The sequence below is a fragment of the Peromyscus eremicus genome, chromosome 1 (genome assembly GCF_949786415.1).
Source record: "Peromyscus eremicus chromosome 1, PerEre_H2_v1, whole genome shotgun sequence".
In the NCBI taxonomy this organism is placed as follows: domain Eukaryota; kingdom Metazoa; phylum Chordata; class Mammalia; order Rodentia; family Cricetidae; genus Peromyscus; species Peromyscus eremicus.
The window spans coordinates 87,651,677-87,672,595 of NC_081416.1; the positions used below are offsets into that span (position 1 = coordinate 87,651,677).

The 20,919-nt window shown below is 37.0% G+C and overlaps 1 protein-coding gene across 1 annotated transcript in view; it reads right to left on the reverse strand.

Moving 5' to 3' along the window:
• Positions 1-12,955: 12,955 nt before the first annotated feature.
• Positions 12,956-20,919, reverse strand: part of Pde3b (phosphodiesterase 3B) — a 149,169-nt gene continuing 141,205 nt past the window's right edge. Inside the window, exons 14-16 of the mRNA XM_059268486.1 lie at positions 19,433-19,594; positions 16,797-17,067; positions 12,956-15,669 (exon numbers count right to left, since the gene is read on the reverse strand). Coding sequence (XP_059124469.1) covers positions 15,455-15,669; positions 16,797-17,067; positions 19,433-19,594 — 648 coding nt within the window. The 3' untranslated portion in view covers positions 12,956-15,454. The remainder of the gene's footprint in view (positions 15,670-16,796; positions 17,068-19,432; positions 19,595-20,919) is intronic.

Sequence of the window (20,919 nt, forward strand, 5' to 3'; positions counted from 1 at the left end):
TTTTTCTTTTCCTTTGTCCATCTGCAAGATGTGCTCCCAGTGATGAAATAAATATCTGAATGATTGTGTACTATGCCTAGAAGATAGTGCTGCTTCTATATGTATATAGTATTGCTGCTCTAGACTGAGTGCCATTTAATTTAATCTGATACACAAACTAAAATCTTATTCCACTCAACCTGGAGATTGTGCATTTCACTAAAAATGATAAATGGGAAAAAGTAGCAAAAGGACTAGCATTGAGGGTTTAATAAATTGAACTATATAATCAAGACAAAGTGAGACGTATGGACCAGAATAACCATGTGCTTTATATCATTACAGGAAAAAAAATACAATTTCAAAAACAATGAGTAATGATGTAACGTGCCTCCTGTGGTTGTGCCTAGATTAACCCAGTACAAAGTAGCCTGAGAATATTGTGAGTTAAAACGCAAAACTACACCTCACCTACTGAGCATTAAGAGTTTGGGGAGAAAAGAAATGCATTTCAGAGTATCAGTTGCTTATTCTGATAATTGTATGATTGACTAGGACCTGCAGCTTCCTACTGCTGCCCAGGATCACAAGAATCACGCCATGGAACACTAGTCTGGGCAGCGGGTGGAATGGGGGAGTCAAAATTTAAGGTGTGGTAGACACTAATTTATATCACTCCACAAAATTAAAAAATTCTAAGTCATGAAACATCTGTACTTTAAAATTAACGGTGGAGTGCTGTCCAGGTGCAGGCCATGCCAGTCAGAACAGCTAAGAGGCCCACCTGCTCTTGAAAACCTCCTATGCCCTTGGTTCAGATCCCAAGGACCCAAGCTGCTATCACCCCTTCCTACCCACTGTCCATACTCACTGCCATGCCCCTGCCCCTGCACGGGTAGATATCCACTGCTCAGGTGTAGGCCAGTCAGAAAAACAGAGCTCTCCCACCCCTCTCTGAGGGAGACTCCCTGTTTGACCAGAGGTCACACCTGGCCACTAGAAATATAGACCACAAGGAGCAGAAGACTAAAGAGGAAACAGAATAAAACACCCATCCAACAAAGACAAACTCAGAAATGGGCACCTAGACCAATATTCATCCCAAACCCAGATAGATGCCTAAAAACCAGTACAAGAACACAACAGCAAGGGCATTATGGCACCACCAGAGCCCAGCTATCCTACTAAAGTAACCCTTCTACAGCTGAAGCACAAGAAAATGACCTTGAAACCAAATTTATGAAGATGCTAGAAGTTCTTAAAGAGGAAATGAATAAATCCCTTAAAGAAATCCAGAAAACATAAACATAGAGGAAATAAATGCCTTAAAGAAAGCCAAGAAAAAAGCAAACAGGTAAAAGAAATGAATAAAACTGCTCAAGACCTGAAAATGGAAAAGGGGGCAATAAAGAAAACAAACTGAGGGGATCCTGGAGATGGAAAATCTAGGTGAGCAAACAGGAATTACAGACTCAAGTATCAACAGAGTATAAGAGATGTAAAAAAGAATCTCAGGCATAGAAGATATGATAGAAATTGATTGAAGAAAATGTTAAACATCCAGGAAATCTGGGACACTATGTAAAGATCAAACCTAAGAATAATGGGAATAGAAGAAGAAAAATCTCAGCTCAAACGCTCAGAAAACATTTTTAACAAAATCATTGAAGAAAAACTTCCTAACCTTAAAAAGGGCATGCCTATAAAGGTATAAGAAACTTACAGAACACCAAATAGATTAGACAAGAAAAGAGAATCAACCCACCCCCTGCTGCCACATAATCAAAACACTAAACATACAGAACAAAGAATATTAAAAGCAGCAAGGGAAAAGGGTCAAGTAACATATAAAGGCAGACCTATTAGAATTATACCTAACTTCTCAATGGAGACTCTAAAAGCCAGAAGGACCTGGACAGATGTTACAAAGACTTTAAGATTATACAGATGCCAGCCCATACTACTATACCCAGTAAAACTTTCAATCATCATAGCTGGGGAAAACAAGATATTCCATGACACAGTCAAATTTAAACAAAACCTATACACAAATCCAGCCCTACAAAGATATTAGAAGAAAAACACCAACCCAAGGAGGTTAACTACACCTGAGAAAACAAAAGAAATAATCTCACACCATCAAAACCAAAAGAAGGGAAACACACACACACACTACCACCACCACTAACAACAAATAACAGGAATTAACAATCATTGGTCATTAATATCTCTCAATATCAATGGACTCAATTAACCAATGAAAAGACACAGGCTAACAGGGTGGATGCAAAAAAAACAAGATCTATCCTTCTGCTACAAACAAGAAACAGACCTCAACATCAAAGACATATATTACCCCAGAGTAAAGGGTTGGAAAAAAGATTTGACAAGTAAATGGACCCAAGAAGCAAGCTGGTGTAGCTAACCTAATATCTAACAAAACAGACTTCCAAACAAAATTAACCAAAACAGATGGGGAAGGATATTTATTCATTAAAGGAAAAATCCACCAAGATGACATTTTAATAATAACATCTCTGCCCCAAACACAAGGGCACCCACATTTGTAAAAGAAACACCACTACAGCTTAAATCACACATAGAAGCTCACACATTAAGAGTGGGAGACTTCAATACCCGACTCTTATCAATAGACAAGTCATCCAGACGAAAATCAAACAAATAATGGAGCTAACAGACATTATGAACAAAACGGACCTAACATATCTACAGAACATTTCACCCAAACACAAAAGAATGTACTTTCTTCTTAGCACCTCCTGAAATATTCTCCAAAATAGACCATATACTCAGTCAGAAAGGAAGTCTCAACAGATACAAGAAAATTGAAAAATCCCATATCCTATCAGACTACCACAGATTAAAGCTGGATTTCGACAGCAACAGACAGCCTACAAACTCATGGAAATGGAACAACTCCCTACTGAACAACTACTGGATCAAGGAATAAAGAAAGGAAATTAAAGACCTCCTAGAATTCATTGAAATTCAATGCACAATATACCCAAACTTATGGGATATAAGGAAAGTGGTAGTAAGAGGAAAGTTCATAGCACTAAGTGCCTTCATAAAGAAATTAGAGATATCTCATACTAGCAACTTAATAGCACACTTGAAAGCAGTAGGACAAAAAGAAGCAAGCACAACCAAGAGGAGTAGATGGCAGGAAATAATCAAATTGAGAACTGAAATTAATAAAATAGAAACAAAGAGAACAATACAAAGAATCAATGAAACAGAGTTGGTTCTTTGAGAGGGTCATCAAGATACACAAATCCTTATCCAAACTAAGAGACAGAGATGGAATATCCAAATTAACAAAATCAGAAACAAAAAGGGAGATATAGCAACAGACATCGAGGAAATCCAAAGAATCATTAGGTCATACTTAAAAACCTATACTCCATAAAATTGGAACAACTAAAAGAAATGAATTTTTTGATAGATACCGCTTATCAAAGTTAAATCAAGATCAGATAAACAATTTAAATAGATCTACAGCCCCAAAGGAAATAGAAGCAATCATTAAAAGTATCCCAACCAAATAAATAAATAAATAAATTAAGCCTAGGGCCAGATACTTTTAGCACAGAATTCTGCAAGACTTCCAAAGAAGTTTGGTGGACTAATATCAATATTCATCAATAATGTTTTTAGAAAAGACCAAATAATATGAAGTATTTACATAGAGTTATCTGAATAAATGTAAATTGTCTTATTGTACCTTTAAAAAAGTTATAAGGATTAGGCAGTGAAGCAAACCAATGCTATAATTGCATAGAGGAAATACTTGAAACAAGTTAAAGGTTAAAATAAAAGGATGGAGCTAGGCATGGTAGTGCACCTGTAATTCAAGGATTTAGGAAGTGGGAAGATCTAGAGTTCAAGGCCAGCCTCAGATATAGTTTGAGGCTAGCCTGGACTATACACATCTTATCACAAAGGAGCAATTTCTTTTAAACGATAGGCAAAAGGCCTATGACAAGTGCATATAAAAAAGAAATAGGAGTAATGAATAAAGTAAAATTCAAGCCAGAAAGCATAAGCAAGATAAAGGCATGCATTTTATATAATCCTAAAACATGTTGTCTATATGGAAGCTATAATGGTGTACCAAACAGCACCTTTCAGAAAACAGTAAGTCTTCACTTCTCCCACTCTAAGACAAATCAATTGGCATTAAAAAAAAATGAGACACAGGGCTGGGAGATGGCTCTATTGGTAAAGTGTTCCCAGTATAAGCATGAAGAACTGAGTTCAAGCTCCCCAGAACCACATATAACGCCAAGTGTGGTAATGTGCAATTTTAATCCCAACTCCAGGGAGGCAAAGTTTAGATGGTTCCCTGAGGCTCACTGGTCAGCTAGCCTAGCACACTTGTCAAGTACCAGTTCAGTGAGAGACCCTGTCTCAAAAAAGCAGTTGGATAATGTCTGATGAACAACACCCAAGATTGCTGTCTACCTTCCACATGCACCCATACCCTCCCACACAAGCACATACATACCAATGGGCACATGCACAGAATACAGAAGAACAATATTTCATCAGCAGCATGGTGGATCTAATGAGTATTGTCAAGTTCTGTACAATTTTTACAAGTACCTTGTAAAGTTCTTGAAAATTAAGCCTATAGTATACCAAAAGTAAACTTCATTAAGTTCCCAAAGCATAAATAATATGCATACTATTCTCTGGAAATAATGTGAAGATCTTTTTTTTTTTCATTTTTATTTTACATACCAACCAGTTTTCTCCCCTTCTCCTCCCATTTCTTCCCCCCACCTCCCTTCTACCCCCTCATCCATTCCTCTCTCTCCATTCAGATGAGATGAGGTCTCCCTTGGTAATCCACAAAGCATGGCATGTCAAGTTGAGGCAGGACCAAGCTCCTGCTCACTGCATCAAAGATGAACAAGGCATCCCACCATAGAGAATAGGTTCCAAAGAGCCAACTCATGCATCAGGGACAGGTCCTGGTCCCACTGCTAGGGACCCCACAAAAGACCAATCTACACAACTGTCACCCAGATGCAGAGGGCCTAGGTCAGTCCCATGCCTGCTCTCTAGCTGTCATTCCAGAGTCCATGAGATCCCACAAACTCAAGTCAGCTGTCTCTGTGGGTTTTCCCATCATGATCTTTGTGGGGCGTTTACCCACCACCCCCACAGTTCCCCAGAGTTTTCTTGAGTGCGAGCAGCAAGAAATATTAGATAGAGGATTTATTGCAGAGAATCTTGCGGAGATAAACAGATAGAAAATCAAGGATAGCCTCGAGAGGGCCTGGAACCTTTTCCAACAGGCCCCGACTGTCTCTGCCCCAGGGTTTTTATAGAGACGCCAAGGGGTGGAGCAAAAGACCTCCTCCCCCAGCACAGCCAAGTGCAGACCATCCCAGACACCTGCACTCAGGCCCGTGGTCTAATCATCCTCTATGCGGACGTGCTGGGTAAAGCCACGAGGAACCCAAGAACGGGCTTCCACAGATCTTGATGCTTTCTTGTTCAAGCAATAGTGGAGAGGGTGCCTGAACTGGCCTTCCCCAGTAATCAGATTGGTGACTACCCTAATTGTCATCATAGAGCCTACATCCAGTACCTGATGGAAGCAGAAGCAGAGATCCACAGCCAAGTACTAGGCCGAGCTCTGGGAGTCTAGTTGAAGAGAGTGTGGAGGGATTATATGAGTGAAGATGGGTTTTTATAACAAAATAAGAAAACAAAATTTGTCTTATATCTTGAATTTTGTTGTAAAATAAATGTTGGTAAAAAGGGGAAAAATGAAATTGTGGGATGTTTAAAAAATTTAAACTCCATATGAGAATTTTTAGAATATATTTAAGGCAATATTCTGGGGAAAAGAATAAGTACCTATTTCAATAAAAAATGAAATGTTGCAAATAAAGCATCCCAATTCTTAAAAGAAAATAAAAAATAACCTATAAAGAAACTACCACTTTAAGACAGGCAGGAAATAATGCTAGGAAGAGAGAAATAAAACTAATAAATATTTTCCATTTAAGAATTAGATCAAGTGTCAGAAAATTATTCCAATTCTGGCCTGCCATCTATTTCACATGGATCATAAGCTAAAAATGGTTCTTACACTTTTTAATGGGTAAGGAGTAAGATTAATATTTTGTGATACATGAGAATTTTATTACTTTTGTGTCCAAAACTTCATATTGAAACACAGAAACATTTTTCATATTTTTTATAGTTTCTTTTTTGTTTTAAATGTATAATTGTGAAATAAATCATATGTGATATGCTCATCCACTGTCACTGAGCACCCCACAAGTTACAGTGACAGTTATAACTTGGCAGCATATCTAGTGCTATGCCTATTTACAAATAGCATTTAATTTTACTTTCATATTTAAATTTGTATTACCAATACACACAACAAGTCAAACAAAATCACAAACCCTGAAAGACATGCTTCTAAGGCACACTTGTGTGTGGATTATTTTGTTAACCAAATAAGGTGATAAAGGATTGTGTTTACTGGGGTAATGAAATTATATACCTCTGCTAACAATGTAAGAGTGTGTTAGTGATCACCAGATCACATTACTGACGTGACCAACAATCATACCAGAATTTCTACATACAAAGAAAATTAAGCTGAAACAAAAGTAAATTTCTATTAGCTAAGCCAGAGTCCTTCACAAACTGTGAGTTAATTAGGATTAAATTGTATTTAATTGTAGCAGTCAATAAATGTGTCAAAAAAAAAAAAGACTAACACACTTTCAGTGAGAACTATGGCTAGAAATGTTGGCACTAGGAGCAGTATCAAGTCAATCCAAACACAAAGTTAAGTGAGTGGTTTTGAGACAGGAAAGGGACATGCATGTGGACATGGGAAGAAAGCTCCTCACCGAGTCTGGTTGAAGCCTATTGTCAGGAAAGAGTCCAGAATTCCAGCATGATTAATGTTCACTGCAAAAATGGCCAAAATAGAGACACTTTTTTATAAACCAATTTTTGTTAAAGATTAATTTTTAAATTATGTGTCTGTGTAAGAGTGTGTTCATGTGCCCAGGAGGCCAGAAGAGGGTACTAGAAATCCTGGAGCTGGAGTTACAGGTAGTTTTGAGTTGCTCAGTGTCAGCATTGGGAACTGAACTCAGGTCCTCTCCAAGAGCAGTACAAGCTCTTAACTGCCAAGCCATCTCTTCTTCAGACCCTTGTAGCTGAAGTTTTCCTGTGTTCTGCCCGGTCTGGTTTGCAGCTGCTCAGACCCAAGTAAACACACAGAGGCTTATATTAATTAAAACTGCTTGGCCATTAGCTCAGGCTTACTACTGACTAACTCTTGCTCTTAAACTCAGCCCATTTCTGTTAATCTATATGTCACATTTTCTGTGGCTTTACCTGCGTGCCATTACATGCTGCTCCCTGGATGGCAGGCTGGTATCTCCTCTGTTCTGCCTTTCTCCTTCCTCTTCTCTAGTTAGACTGTCCTGCCTAACCCTATTCTGCCTCACCATTGGCCAAACAGCTTTATTTATCAACCAATCAGAGCAACATATTTTCACAGCATACAAAAAGACATTCCCCTATCACTTTTTGCTAAACAAAAGAAAGGCTTTAACTTTAACCTAGCAAAATTACATATACCAAGCAAGAATTACAGTTACAATATCTAGTCTATTTGTATTTTGTAAAATTAAAGAAAATATTTTATTTATCCTATATTTGTGAGTCTAAATTTCATATCTAATTTATCTCTTTCATCATAACTATCTAGTCTTCAACTACATCAAAGACCCCAGAAGGATATAATACTACCTAAGTAAACAGGAAGTGCATTGTAAGCAACTTCCAAAAATCTAGAATGACCAAGACAGCTGGCTGCCTGGACAGTCACCTAAAGTTCTTCTGCAATATTGGGGCATCCATTTTCAGCCCATAGGCCTAGAGTCTCTCAGTCATTTTTCTCTGTGTTCTGTAGAATATTTGGCAGTTTCCTCTGTAAAGCAGGAACCTGAAGGACCATTTTGCCTTGCAAAGTTCAGTGGTCACCTTCCAATGGTCCTTAATGTCCAGTCAATACAACATTTTGTCAAGCAGTCCAGGCAAGAACAGTTTCTCGCCCAAATGGCTATTTTTGCCAAGAAGATAAATTCCATATGGAGTGTCTTTGATGCCCATCTTTCTCTTTGAAGTAAATCAGTGCTGCCAGGAATAGATGTGTCTCATTGTCCATAAAGTCTAAGTTTTTAAAACATTTTAAATGCCATATTCTTTAGGTCTTTGAAGTGTTTGAAGATTACCTAATTGAATTATATCTATGTATACCTAGAAAACTTAACATGACTATAAGTTTGACTATCATAGAAGACATTATTAATCTGTATTTCTGAATTATCCAGTACAATTTAAATGAGTTACATAAACATCTTAAACAAGAGTAGAAATATACATATAGTATGATAAAATCAACTCTAAATTTGTATCAGTAAACCAAAATCCATAGCAATGTAAAACATTTTTAAACAATTTGTTGCTCTTTAAAAGTAGGTTCTTTAATCTACTATTTCATCCTATCATATCTATACTACCCCCTTTTCTTCTTTAGAAAGAGATTGTATTTCTAATCAACCTGCTTTAAATAAAAGTAAACATTCATAAGCAATGTTTTGGGAATTTGGGCATAGCTTCTCATACTACTTCCTGCTAGATGAGGGTGCTGGCAATCTAATGGGGATCCTGAGAAAATTAAAAATTATGGTTAAGTCCTGACTGGAGTAGTCTGTGATGCTGTATGAGTCAGTTGCCTTAAAGCTGTTTGTGGATGTTGGATCATCTGGGCCTCTCAGGAGGTCTTCCTTGATCAAACCATATTAGCCTGGAAGCAATCCACAGGTTCTCATCTTCTGTGGAAACAAAAACAGAACCTCTTTTCCAAAGTATCATATCCTTAGATATAAACTTTGAAGTCCAGATACCTTTAAAAAATGTATATAGATAGATAGATAGATAGATATAGATATAGATAGATAGATAGATAGATAGATAGGCTTAACTCAACAGCTTTTACAATCAAATGTCTTTCTGCATTTAAAATTCCCAAAGACAGCACAATCCAGACTCTGTGTGATATCCATCTTTACGTGGCTTGTTTTTCATATTACCTTTTTTTTTTTTTTTCCTTGAAACAGGGTTTCTCTGTGTAGCTTTGTGCCTTTCCTGGATCTTGCTCTGTAGCCCAGGCTGGCCTCGAACTCACAAAGGTCTGCCTGCCTCTGCCTCCCGAGTGCTGGGATTTAAGGCGTGCACCACCACCGCCTGGCCATTACCTTTACTGTATCTTTAAAGACTTTATAATTTAAAACTATTTCTTTATATAACTGTCTACATTTATTTTCTTCTCTCTTCCTAGCCTACGTACATTTTTACACACATTGTAAACCATTTAAAGTCTTATTCTATCTGAATCTGTCTTATTGTGAATCTATTGCTTTAAACTGCAGCATTACTAGGACTGAAATAGTAGCTTTGGCTGCTGGCTCTGCCCACCTTAGCTTTCCCACATGGCAGAATTAAATTTACTGCCAGCTTTGGGAACCATGCTCACCATCAACTCTTGAAAGCAGTGGGTCTATGCTTCCATCTAGCAGCATGTAGCCCAGAAACTTTTTTTTCTTTTCCTTTTCTTTTTTTGTACTAGCAAAAGCTAAAACTGTTAGGATGCAGTGTACTGTGCGGCTTGGAGACGCTACTGTGTACTGTGGCAGAAATCCTGCCATGCTGCACTCAAGCCCACATGCCACTGCGAACCTGCCATACTGTTGCTCACGGCTTGCCTGAGAGACACAACTAGGAAGATATTTTTAGCTCTGTTTTAGAATCCTTTTTTAAATCTTTCTCAGGTTTTAGGGGGAAGCTCTTGCTCCATGTGTGGGCGCCATAATAATGTTTAAATAACAATGAACCATTCTAAAGGTATAAGTGTATAAGACCTTTTCCATTTCCCAGTTATAAAACTACTTTCTTGGGGATCTCACAAGAAATCCCATTTACAGTAAAGGACATGGCTGTGGGGTCTTGCCCCACCAGAAACTTAGGTTACCTCTAACGAGGTGGCCTGGAACTGAGGACAGGTAAGTGTGCTGCTTGCCTTTCCCAGCCTTCCTCTTACTCAGAGACAATCAGACACAGTGGGGAGTCAAGTCAAGCAAGAGCTCCTTTATTATTAGGCAGTAAGCCTCTTTTATAGCAGAAAACCTCAGAACCCTAGGAGAGGGTGGAAGGAACCAATTAATCATTTTAAAGGTCACCCTATACTCATCTTCTTTGTTTACAAGCTGTTTATACACTGACATCATCTCCTGATTTTTGTATCTAATCTTAGCATAAACAACTTGGGCTAACTTCCTCTTGGCATCATCTTTGTAGCTCATGTATGCCCCACAGATGACTTACACTGTGTAATCCTCACAATCCTTGGTTTTTCTTATCAGGTGGTAATTCCACTCAAAGATCCTCCAGTGCCACCCTAAAATCCCACATGTAAAATTAAAAAAATCAGGGAAGGAGAAATTTTCCTAACAACACTTTGAGACATAACATGAAAGCAACCATAATATATATGGCTTCTCCTAAGACACTCAAGCATAATTCTTCCTTGAGAAGCCCACTCACACTTGGCTGTCTTAGCCTTTCCCTGAGTTAGGTGCTTCTCTTTCAATTAACCCCAATGCTTAAATCTATTTATAAAATCTCTCTTTAATAAACACCAATCATGCTCCATACTGACTCATTCTGAAATTCTTTTCTGCAGCCAACTCAAGAATCTGGCTTTACTTGAGTGGAGATACTTTGTGGAGGAGGGTACTTCTCAGGTTACTGATGGCTGTTCTGGGCTATTTTCTTGCTATTCTGCCACAAAGAACTGCAGGAGAGAATATTTTCAAAGATGGACAACCACTACTTCAGTACAACCTAGTAAAGTATGTAAAACTCAGAATAACATTTCTCCTAGAGCAGCTCTGTGATGGGAAGGCACAATATTTAATCTCATAGTGTCATCTTGTTGAGTTTCCAACATGTTTTAACTTGTGGTATTCTGGCATATATTCCATCATAGCAACTGAACTCCTTTTACAAACAACATAGGTGATACCATTCTTGTGAAAATCAAAGTGTTTTCATACTATTATGATTTCATCTTCAGGCAGCATGTAACATACATTCCTGATCATGCTTTAAAATAACTATTTGAGACATGGTCTACACTGTAGCCCAGGCTGGCCTCAAGTTTTCTTTTTCAACGTGTGTGTTCTGGTGATCAGGCTCAGTTCCTCAGGTTTGGTGGCAAGTATCCTTACCTGATGAGCCATGTCACCAGCTCTAAGGTTTCCCTCTTGAAATATCCACTTTCTTGGACTTCTATCTAATTGTGCCCTTCCTTCTCTTTCTACTTTCTCTTAGAAGTCTCCTTCCCCATCTAGTTGTTTCAGTCCTGACCCAGCCTCATTACTCTTCTTACATTCTGACTCCACCATATAATTTTCATTATCAAGTAAATCCAGAAATTAGCCCTTATCTCTCTTCTGAACTCAACTATATTGAACCATACCAGAATTTATCAAACCCTCTACCTTAGTTTCAATCTGGATTCATCTGTTTGCCCTTAATTGCATCCAAAATCTACTCCTCTCATGGATTCTTTCACTCTCAGACACTGAGTTTCCAAATCAGAAATCTATCACCCTCTTTGCTACCAAACCCAATTAATCACCAGAGAAATTGATTCTGTGTCCTAATCTCAAGACCATTCATTTCCCTTTTACCCTACAACCCATCCTAGCAAAACCCACAAGATCTGTCTCTAAATCTTGTTCTTCCACTGTCAAAAGCAAAAAATTAGAACTTTCAAAAGAAAAAAGAATATATAACAAATTCAATTATAGCTCTCAAAGGTTTTTATCTGCCAAATATAAATCAAGGAACCCTTGATTTATACAAATCTACAAATATACAAAATATACAAAGTGCTCTCATACCACACTGTGGCAGAACAATGGGTTTTTGTAATGTGGGAATAAGGAAAGAGAACAATTGAAAAAGCATTATTTGGTTAACACACAGTTTTTTTTCTTTGTTTTGTTCTAGGTGAAAACACAGGAGACTTCCCTATTGTGCTCAATTTACTCAGACTGAAATCTGTGTTTCAGCAACACAGAATGTGGGACTCTATTCTCTTGAAGCTTCAGTCTGATTATATGGCATTTAGCAAGAGTAACTCCATTTTGGCTTTGTCTAGTCTGTTGGGACCAAAGGTAGAAGCTCAAACCAAACAAAGGCCACCCACAACTTTTTAACAATTCAAATTAGTGTGTTGATGATCCCCATATAAGAAATTATTTCATTCAGATCAAAACCCTTTGGTTCCTATTTCCTTAAGAGTATAATTTAAATGTCATGGCATGAATTAGAAGAGACTTCACTAACCAGTCCTTTTTTTTTTTTATACTCTGTTCCAGTCAGCCTACAACTCTTGGCTTGCCCAAAGTGGAGATGGTTTCTCCTGTTTTGGCCTCTATTTGTGTTGTTTCTCTCTCACTCCAATCATATAAAAACTAACTGATTTCTTCAGTGCCTAGTGTAAAATATCCCCTTCCCCTGAGCAGCTCTCCATCCCTACACTACCTGTCACTGTAACCGACAAACCCTTCTGAACTGTTGATAGTGGCCCAGCAACTATAATAAAGGAACCAGTTAGCTCGACTCATATCTTTTGTAGTTTGTTTCTATGAGTTATAATAAAGAGAGAGAATTTTTGCTGACTTAAGTAATGCAGACTCCTGTAAAAATAAGCAGATACGGCCAACAGCAAGAGGAATGTAGGTAAGAGTAGCTGGAAACACCTTTCAATGAAATAAATTAACAACCACAAAAAAATGGATTTCTATAGAGAAAAAATTATGTCAGAAAGCACATAGATATTTCAGTTATATATTTATAATACCAATGAGTTACAATAGCAGATTTGTGATAAAATCCTAGTAAAAATTAATCTGATCCTATAGCAAGCAAAATAAGAACTATGAGCTGGAGGTATTGTGTAATAGTAGAGTGCTCACACAGCAGGCTAGTGGCCTGGGTTCAATCATCAACACACCCCCACAGAAAGATTTATCAGGCTTATGACAATTCCTCAAGTAGGACTCCATCGAACAGTGGCATGTCTATTTTTAATATATTCTCACATTAATGACTGTCAATCATTTAAAATTTTGCCATGGATAATTTCAATAATTTTGATTTCTTTGGGATGTTTTCATTTATGTTTACTAAGCAAGGGTTAAATAATTTAAGAATTATTTTCAAATGAGTTTCTAGTAACATTTTTAGTAGAAGAAAAATGTGCTTCTTTCAAGACAGTAATTTAAAACTAAATTACTCCAATACAAAATTTAAGGAACACAATAGTTTAGAGATTCGTTTCTCATAACACATGCCTGTACACATACAAACTTATACACACACGTATACTATTGTCTGTAGGAAAGGAATCAACAGGATAAATACATTTACATAGGATGGAAAACACATTTTAGAGAAATACACACAAGATGTATATAAATGCAAATTCAATATATTATCAGTTAGTTTTATTACTCAGTAATATATAGTGGGACCAGTTTACAAATGATGTGGTTGTGGCAGCAAAAGTGGCAAGAAGGAACTCAGCACTCAACATGTTTAATAAATAAAGTGTAGTGATTCATTAAATGATACTTGCAGGATCAAAAACTCCAGTACTTCAATAGAACTTTAACTGCAGCCTTGTGAACAACCCAACTATCTTAGGTAGGTAAAAAACTCAAGCATCACACTCTATAGGAACTACTATGGAAATGGACAGTTAACTGTGCATAAAGTTGAATGGCTCCAAAATATTTATTGTACAGTCTTCAAGGATAATGAGAAATCAATTTACCATCTTGGTCTAATTTGGTTGCTTTCTATAACTTCAATAATTTTCAAAATAAGGGCACACAAGCCAGACTCTAATAAGGTTATGTAAACATTATAAATGTGGTCTGTTTATTTATTTATATGCATTTGTATGGAATTATTTATTGAACTATTTATAGAGCTTTATGTAAAAATTAAGTATGTTTTCCCATCATGTACTTTACCTAAGAATTTAGTCTTTCTGTGGGGCTCTAGTATTATTACATAGTGATGAGTCATCTCTGTCATGTATCCTTGGAGCAGAAAGAAATAAAAAAAAAAAAAGTCAGTTTTACTATAACCAGACACAAGGATACAAGACAACTAAGACACATATCTAAAGATAACCAAACCCCTCCCCAAGACAGGGTTTCTCTGTGTAGCTTTGCGCCTTTCCTGGAACTCACTCTGTAGCCGAGGAGCACACAGAGATCTGCCTGCCTCTGCCTCCCAAGTGCTGGGATTAAAGGCAAGCACCACCACTGCCCGGCTTAGATAACCAACTATTTAGGCAGTATCTTTGATGGGATTGGTTTCACGTGATTTTGCACTAAGACCAAAGACAGCTATCTCCTTTTTCTTGGCTTTAATTAAAATGGTACTCATTTTATAAAAGGTAAAATCAACATTAGAACAATGTTTTTTTTTTCTAGCAAATCTATGTCATGTTTATAATAACTAAATATTTAAAATTATTTATCCTGAGCAAAAATAAAATAATAACAGTTTTGACTACAGAATAAAATTCCTTCATTGTTAAACACCTTTAAAATTCAACCATGGAACAAAATCAGTATGACTAGAATTCAGACTTCTGATGTCCACAGCAAACCTGAATACTTTAGGCAGAAATAAAACACACAAGTAGATTATACACAACAATAAAAAGCATCAGAAATTGATGCATCTGGATTTTGTTAAGTATAACAAAGGTCCTCGGTCCTTCATGGATGAAGCTGGGAGAACCATATTGAACAGTGTACTGCCATGAGCAGAAATCACTCAGAAAGGCCACAATGAATTCTTTTTTGGATTAGGCAGAGGTTTGTTTTCCCACTCTTCCCCAAAGACCTAAAAGATATATTTGGAAATACAAGATGAATCCTGTTTTCATAAAAGCATTATGGCCACTTCAAAAGCTGAAGTCTCTTGAATTTTTAGCTTTAGCCCTCCCTCGCCATGAAAAATAAAGAGCTCACTACCCAGCAAAGCAGCATTATGACAAAGTATTTACACACCAGTGAAGGCTTTGAGGAAGGGCTTTGCAACATGGATCAACTACAGCCAACTCTAAGATTCATTCTCTAGTTTGTGATCAAAGTGCTTAGGAGTGAGAACTGCCAGGGTAGCAAGGATTCTCTCACAGTATTAAGGCCTGTCCACATGGGAATGGTCAGTTAAGAATCAGCACAGTGAGCATTAGATAATGACTGCTGACCCTGGGCATAGAACCCCAGGCTTCTTCAGCGTGAGTTTTCTTCTATTCAAACATTTGCTCTTCCTCTTCATCTGCTTCTTCAATAACCTGAATCTCATCTGCTTGAGGTAAGGAGTTATTTTCCACCTGTAACTTGTTCCCCTCAGCTTTACATTTTTCTTCTTCTTCTATGATTTCCTTCCATATCTTGTGGTTTTCAGTAAGGTGGTGCATTAGTTGACAAAATATCCGCCGCCTGCCTTTCCTTCTTTGTGGTTCTGTGAAATTTAAAACAAACATGTATATCAAAGCAAATACGATTCAATTACTCATTCAATAAATGCCTCAGTGCCCACTCTATTCTAAGTAGTTACGTAAGCTCTAAGGGTAAAAACGTGAACAGTAAGAAAAAAATATCCACACTGTACAATCACATCCTAACAGAACAATATAGATAAACAAAGCTATGAGTGATAGGAGTTGTTCTGGAAGGAAACAAAACAGGGATGAGGTACAGAGAATACTGGGTTGGAGGGGAGGATAGTGCCGAAATCTAAGATAAAAATTCTAACAATCCAAAGTTAAATTCAAGCTTTAATGTTTTAATGTAGTAAATTAAATGTAATTACCAGTACTCTGGTGAATATTATTTATTTTGAAAAGCCAGTCAGCCAACCCCAAGTTGGCATAAAATTATTCTCTGCTATGCTAGCCCTAAATATAAGGCATTTGTGACTGAAGAGGGTAGAAGGTACTTATACAAGTGGAGCCCGCTGACAAGCAATGGCTGAACAGCATCTACACTAAATAACAACGGAACTCACACTGTGTTACAGTTCTGATTCTTAGTATACTTAGGGAAAAACAAGTGTCTAGCTAGGTGTAATTGAAATCTTACTTTAAAATAAACAGGAAGTGACATTTCATTAACAGTTTCAAAGACAGATTTTTTTTTTTATTTTCCACTTATCTTCTTATTCAGAAAAATATGTTGCTATATAACTCATTCTTAATATCAAAACCTTGGTTCTCTCAGAGCCAGGGGCTCTGTTCTCTTTTTCTCCCCACTGTTTTGATTCATTGAAGTTGTGTTCCCCAGCTGTTCTGATGTTTGAAGACGGTGAGATGAGGAGTCTAACTACTAAGACTCACTTCAGAAATGTTTAGATGAGCATTTTCTGGAGGTAAGCATCATGAGAAATGCTGTTTTCATTAATTAAGAGTCCCTGTTATACCATAGAAGTAACATAGTACCAGAACACAACAGTTATCCAAAACCTGACTATTGAATCTGAACACTTAGACAGGAGTTAACATATCTGTAAGATGCAAAAGTCTAAATCCAAATTAAGGAACATTTGTAGCTAATAGCATTAAATAAAACATAGTTTCCTTCTATTCTTACTCGGATTTAAATTGTCTTCTGTTTCTTCATCATCTGAATCTAATTCTTCACCATCATCATCATCATCATCATCATCACCACCACCACTTTCTGTATCATCATCCTCTTCTGCTTGTATCCACTGACCAGGCAGCAAGCCAGCAGCATCATAGGAATTGCACAGAGGGCCCACAATGTGGGTGATAAAAGATTCTTGGAGTTTTGCTAGTTGAGGAGAAGAACGATCCATGAAGGGACTAATAGGTAGACCGAGGGTTGCTTCTTCATCTCCCTGAGCATTTCAAAAAGGAAAATACATTTAACCACCAAAAATCCAACCATAAAGGTTTACCATTAAAATTACCTTGGGTTTTTTTTTCTTTTCTTTCTTTTTGGTGTTTTTAGAAAGTGTCTCTCTACACAGCTCTGTCTGTCTAGGAATTCACTTTGTATACAAGGTTGGCCTTGAACTCACAGGGATCTATCTGCCTTTGCCTCCTGAGTGCTGGGATTAAAGGTGTGCACCACTACACCCAGAATCTTGAGGTTTTAAAAATACACAGTCTACATAAAAACAATCTTTACACTACACTAATGACTGTAATTATTGTTAGGATGGAGTGTGGCTTGATGAGTACATGTTCACCTGGTGTTCCAGAGACTGCATCAACTACTAGCAGAGGAAAAGAAGTTACTGTTTTTCCTCCATTTGAAAAATTTTAAACAAAACTGTATTCTCAGATTCTGTTTATACCAACTAGTACAGCTAATATTCAGTTAACAGGGAAGATATATCTATGTATATTTTTAAATAAATACTAATAATTTGACTATCAACCTGCAACATTCTGTAATATCAACATTAATGGTTTATAATTAATACATTAAAGCTAAATTATTTGATTTGGAGTAATAAATGACTGTATTTACTTAGTTTAAGATTATAATGTAACTTTCATGCTTCTATTCCCATTCTCAATAACACGTTACATAGTATGGTATTTTATAACTTCCAAGGGTGGGTAAAAGACATTGTACCTTTTACAATACAACATAGGGTAAGTGTGCATGATCAGACAGACTCAACTTCATTACTCCTACTTTCTTACACACAGGAGCTCTAACTTTGTAAACATCTTGAGTATTCATGGTTGTTAGGCCAAGGACTCCAAAAGAATATAGTATAGGTGGGTGGTATTGATATTTTCAAGATAATTACATTTGAAGCTTGTAGGGAAATCATCTTTCTTCTACATTATGGGGAATGCCCTCACCCCCCAAAATGGCACAGATTCTGCAAATGGGTAAGAATCTTTTAAAGCCAAGATTTTAAAAGATATGAAAAAAATAGCATGTTTATAATTCAAGTTTTTGAAAACCACTCAGTATCTACTCTAAACTCACTTCTATCCTTTAATTTATTTTCTGTCAGGTCTTTTGTCCCATAGATATTTCCAATACAAAGAAAGTCTTTCTATAACAGACTTGAAAATGTCTTAGATGATTAAATATGTTCTGAGAAGACCATAAAAATCACTTAAAATCTACTTCATTTGGTCCTTCCTCAACCCCCACTAGAAGTCATCAACTGTGAAGAGCTATGGTACACTTCACCATCTTTATCATAGTTTTTAAGGACTCTCTTCAATAGCTTCCTGTCTGGACTGTTTCATTTGGGGGGGGGCATAGGGGGTAGGGAGGGGTGTTGTCACAGAAGCCTTCATTCTTTTCATTCTCAGTTACAAGTGCAGTCATCAATTTGCTGGACACTGGGAATTTGACCATGCTCCAATGAGTATATGGGCAACACAATTGGACTTGGTGGGGCTTTTTGTTTGTTTTGGGGGGGCACAATGTGGGAGAGTGGACTTGGGAGGAATGGGGAGTGAGTGTGATCAGGATACATTGTATGAAATTCCCAAATAATTAATAAAAATATTATGTTGAGGGGGAAAAACTACTTCATTTGGAAATCAACTGTTTTAAGTTATAAATTCTCAGTTTCAAAGTGACCTTGGAAACCTTTAGTCAAGAGTACAATCAACTTATTTCAGACAGGTAATAAGCTATATATTTTTGTTTGCTACTTTAAATGCTAGCAGTAATGGTTAGAGAGATAGCTCAGTTGTTGAAAGCACTGACTGCTCTTTCAGAGGACCTGAGTTCAAGTCTCAACATCCACATGGGAGCTAACAACCATCTTGTAACTTCACTTCCTGTGAATCTGAAGTCCTCTTCTGACTTCTACAGGATCCAGGCACACATATAATACAGTCATCAATTTGCTGGCCACTGGGAGTTTGACCATGCTCCAATGAATATATGGGCAACACAAATTGGACTGGATGGGGCTTTTTGTTTGTATTGTTTTGGGGGGCACAATGGGAAGGTGGACTTGGGAGAAATGGGGAGTGAGTGTAATCAAGATGCATTGTATGAAATGTTCAAATAATTAATAAAAATATCCATACACATAAAATTTAAAAAAAATATTAGCAGCAAAGGTAGGCTTGAGAAACCACTAAGAGCCAGGGTACATGCAATGTTTAACCCCTTTCAGGGCAACTCTTACACTTCCTGTAGCAATCAAAACCCCAAAGGTGCTTTCTTCATATGGCAGCTCTTCAAAATCTCGCCAATCTCATGTTTCATCTTACCTGCTCATAAAACTCATTCACAATGCCTTCTGTCCATCTCAAATGTAGATCCCGAGCTTTTGCTGGTCCATTTATATCAGCTAGTTTGATGCACACCTGGCAGACTAAGAGACGGTCGTTTTCACTGGTCCACTCTATACCATTACTATTTACATCGTTGGCCTATTTCAGACAAACAGAATTGTGTTTTAGGTTCTGAGTCACAAGGAGTTTCCAACGTTTGTTAATACCAATTACCTTGAAATTGTTTTCTGTGCAAAGGACAGGGAGAAATTTCAGTAAATGCTTCCCTAAAATCAGAATACACTGTAACGTGGACCTATGTGGTAAAATGTCCCACTGAAATAGTAATAAGATTTTGTTTCAAATGAAGAATAGCTTTTTATTTAAAAAAAAAACAGCTTCAGTTTCATTATTAATTATCACAGAGAATAACAATGCATATGTATGTATGTGTATATGTATGTATATATAATGTGTATTAAATATATGTACATGTGAATCTGTAAATCATAAGAATTGTAACTATTTCTATTTTAAAGGACACTTAAAAGAGCTAAGAAAAAATCAGTTTTAGCTGTAACAGGCAGATACAGTTCAAAGACATGAGTCTTAGAAACTCAACTCTATGGTCTAAATCTTAACTCACAAGGATATTAATTCAGCATTTAACCTATTCAAATCCATTTCTTCCTCTATAAAGAAGAGATGGTAATCTTGTCAAACACTGCCATAAGGATGAATAAACACAGTGCCTGGTTGATAATAAAGGCTAAGTAAATATTAATTAGCATTATTTAAGTGCAATTATCATTATTAGATAGGCAAATTTAGTATGATTTTTATTTCCTCTTGGAAATAAAAACTGAGGAATTAGCAGCTTCCTGCTAGCTAACAATAAAGAGGCAGGGCCTAATTCTTTCAAGAAAGTAAAACAATGGTTCTCAACTTTTTTCTACTCCCTGGCACTCACTGTCATTATCACTGAGCAGTCAGAGCAGTTTAGTGATTCTAGATGCCACAGTGACTATGAATTCTCTGAGGGGAGGGGGTGTGAGCTGCTTTTCCCCAATCCACAGCACAGTGACCACACACACACACACACACACACACACACACACACACACACACACAGCAGCTGTGGGATGAGGAAACAAACCATTGTCAAAGAGAAGAGAAGAGACATTGCTCTTCTGCCAGGTCAGCAGTAGAAAATTACTAATACTTCTTAGAAACACAACTTTAATTTCACGAAATGTCCCACTTGGCACTGAGTAACTCAAAGTTTGTTATAAAAACTTTGGATATAATTAATTGGTTTGTTAATATTTAAAAGAAAGCCACAATAAAATTCATCTATTTGTCAAAAGAAAGCAGCAGTATTTTAAGACATATTTCCATAATAATAAAAATGTTTATTTAAAATAGTGTGATACGGCTGGAGACATGGCTCAACTCTTAAGAACACTGACTGCTCTTCCAGAGGT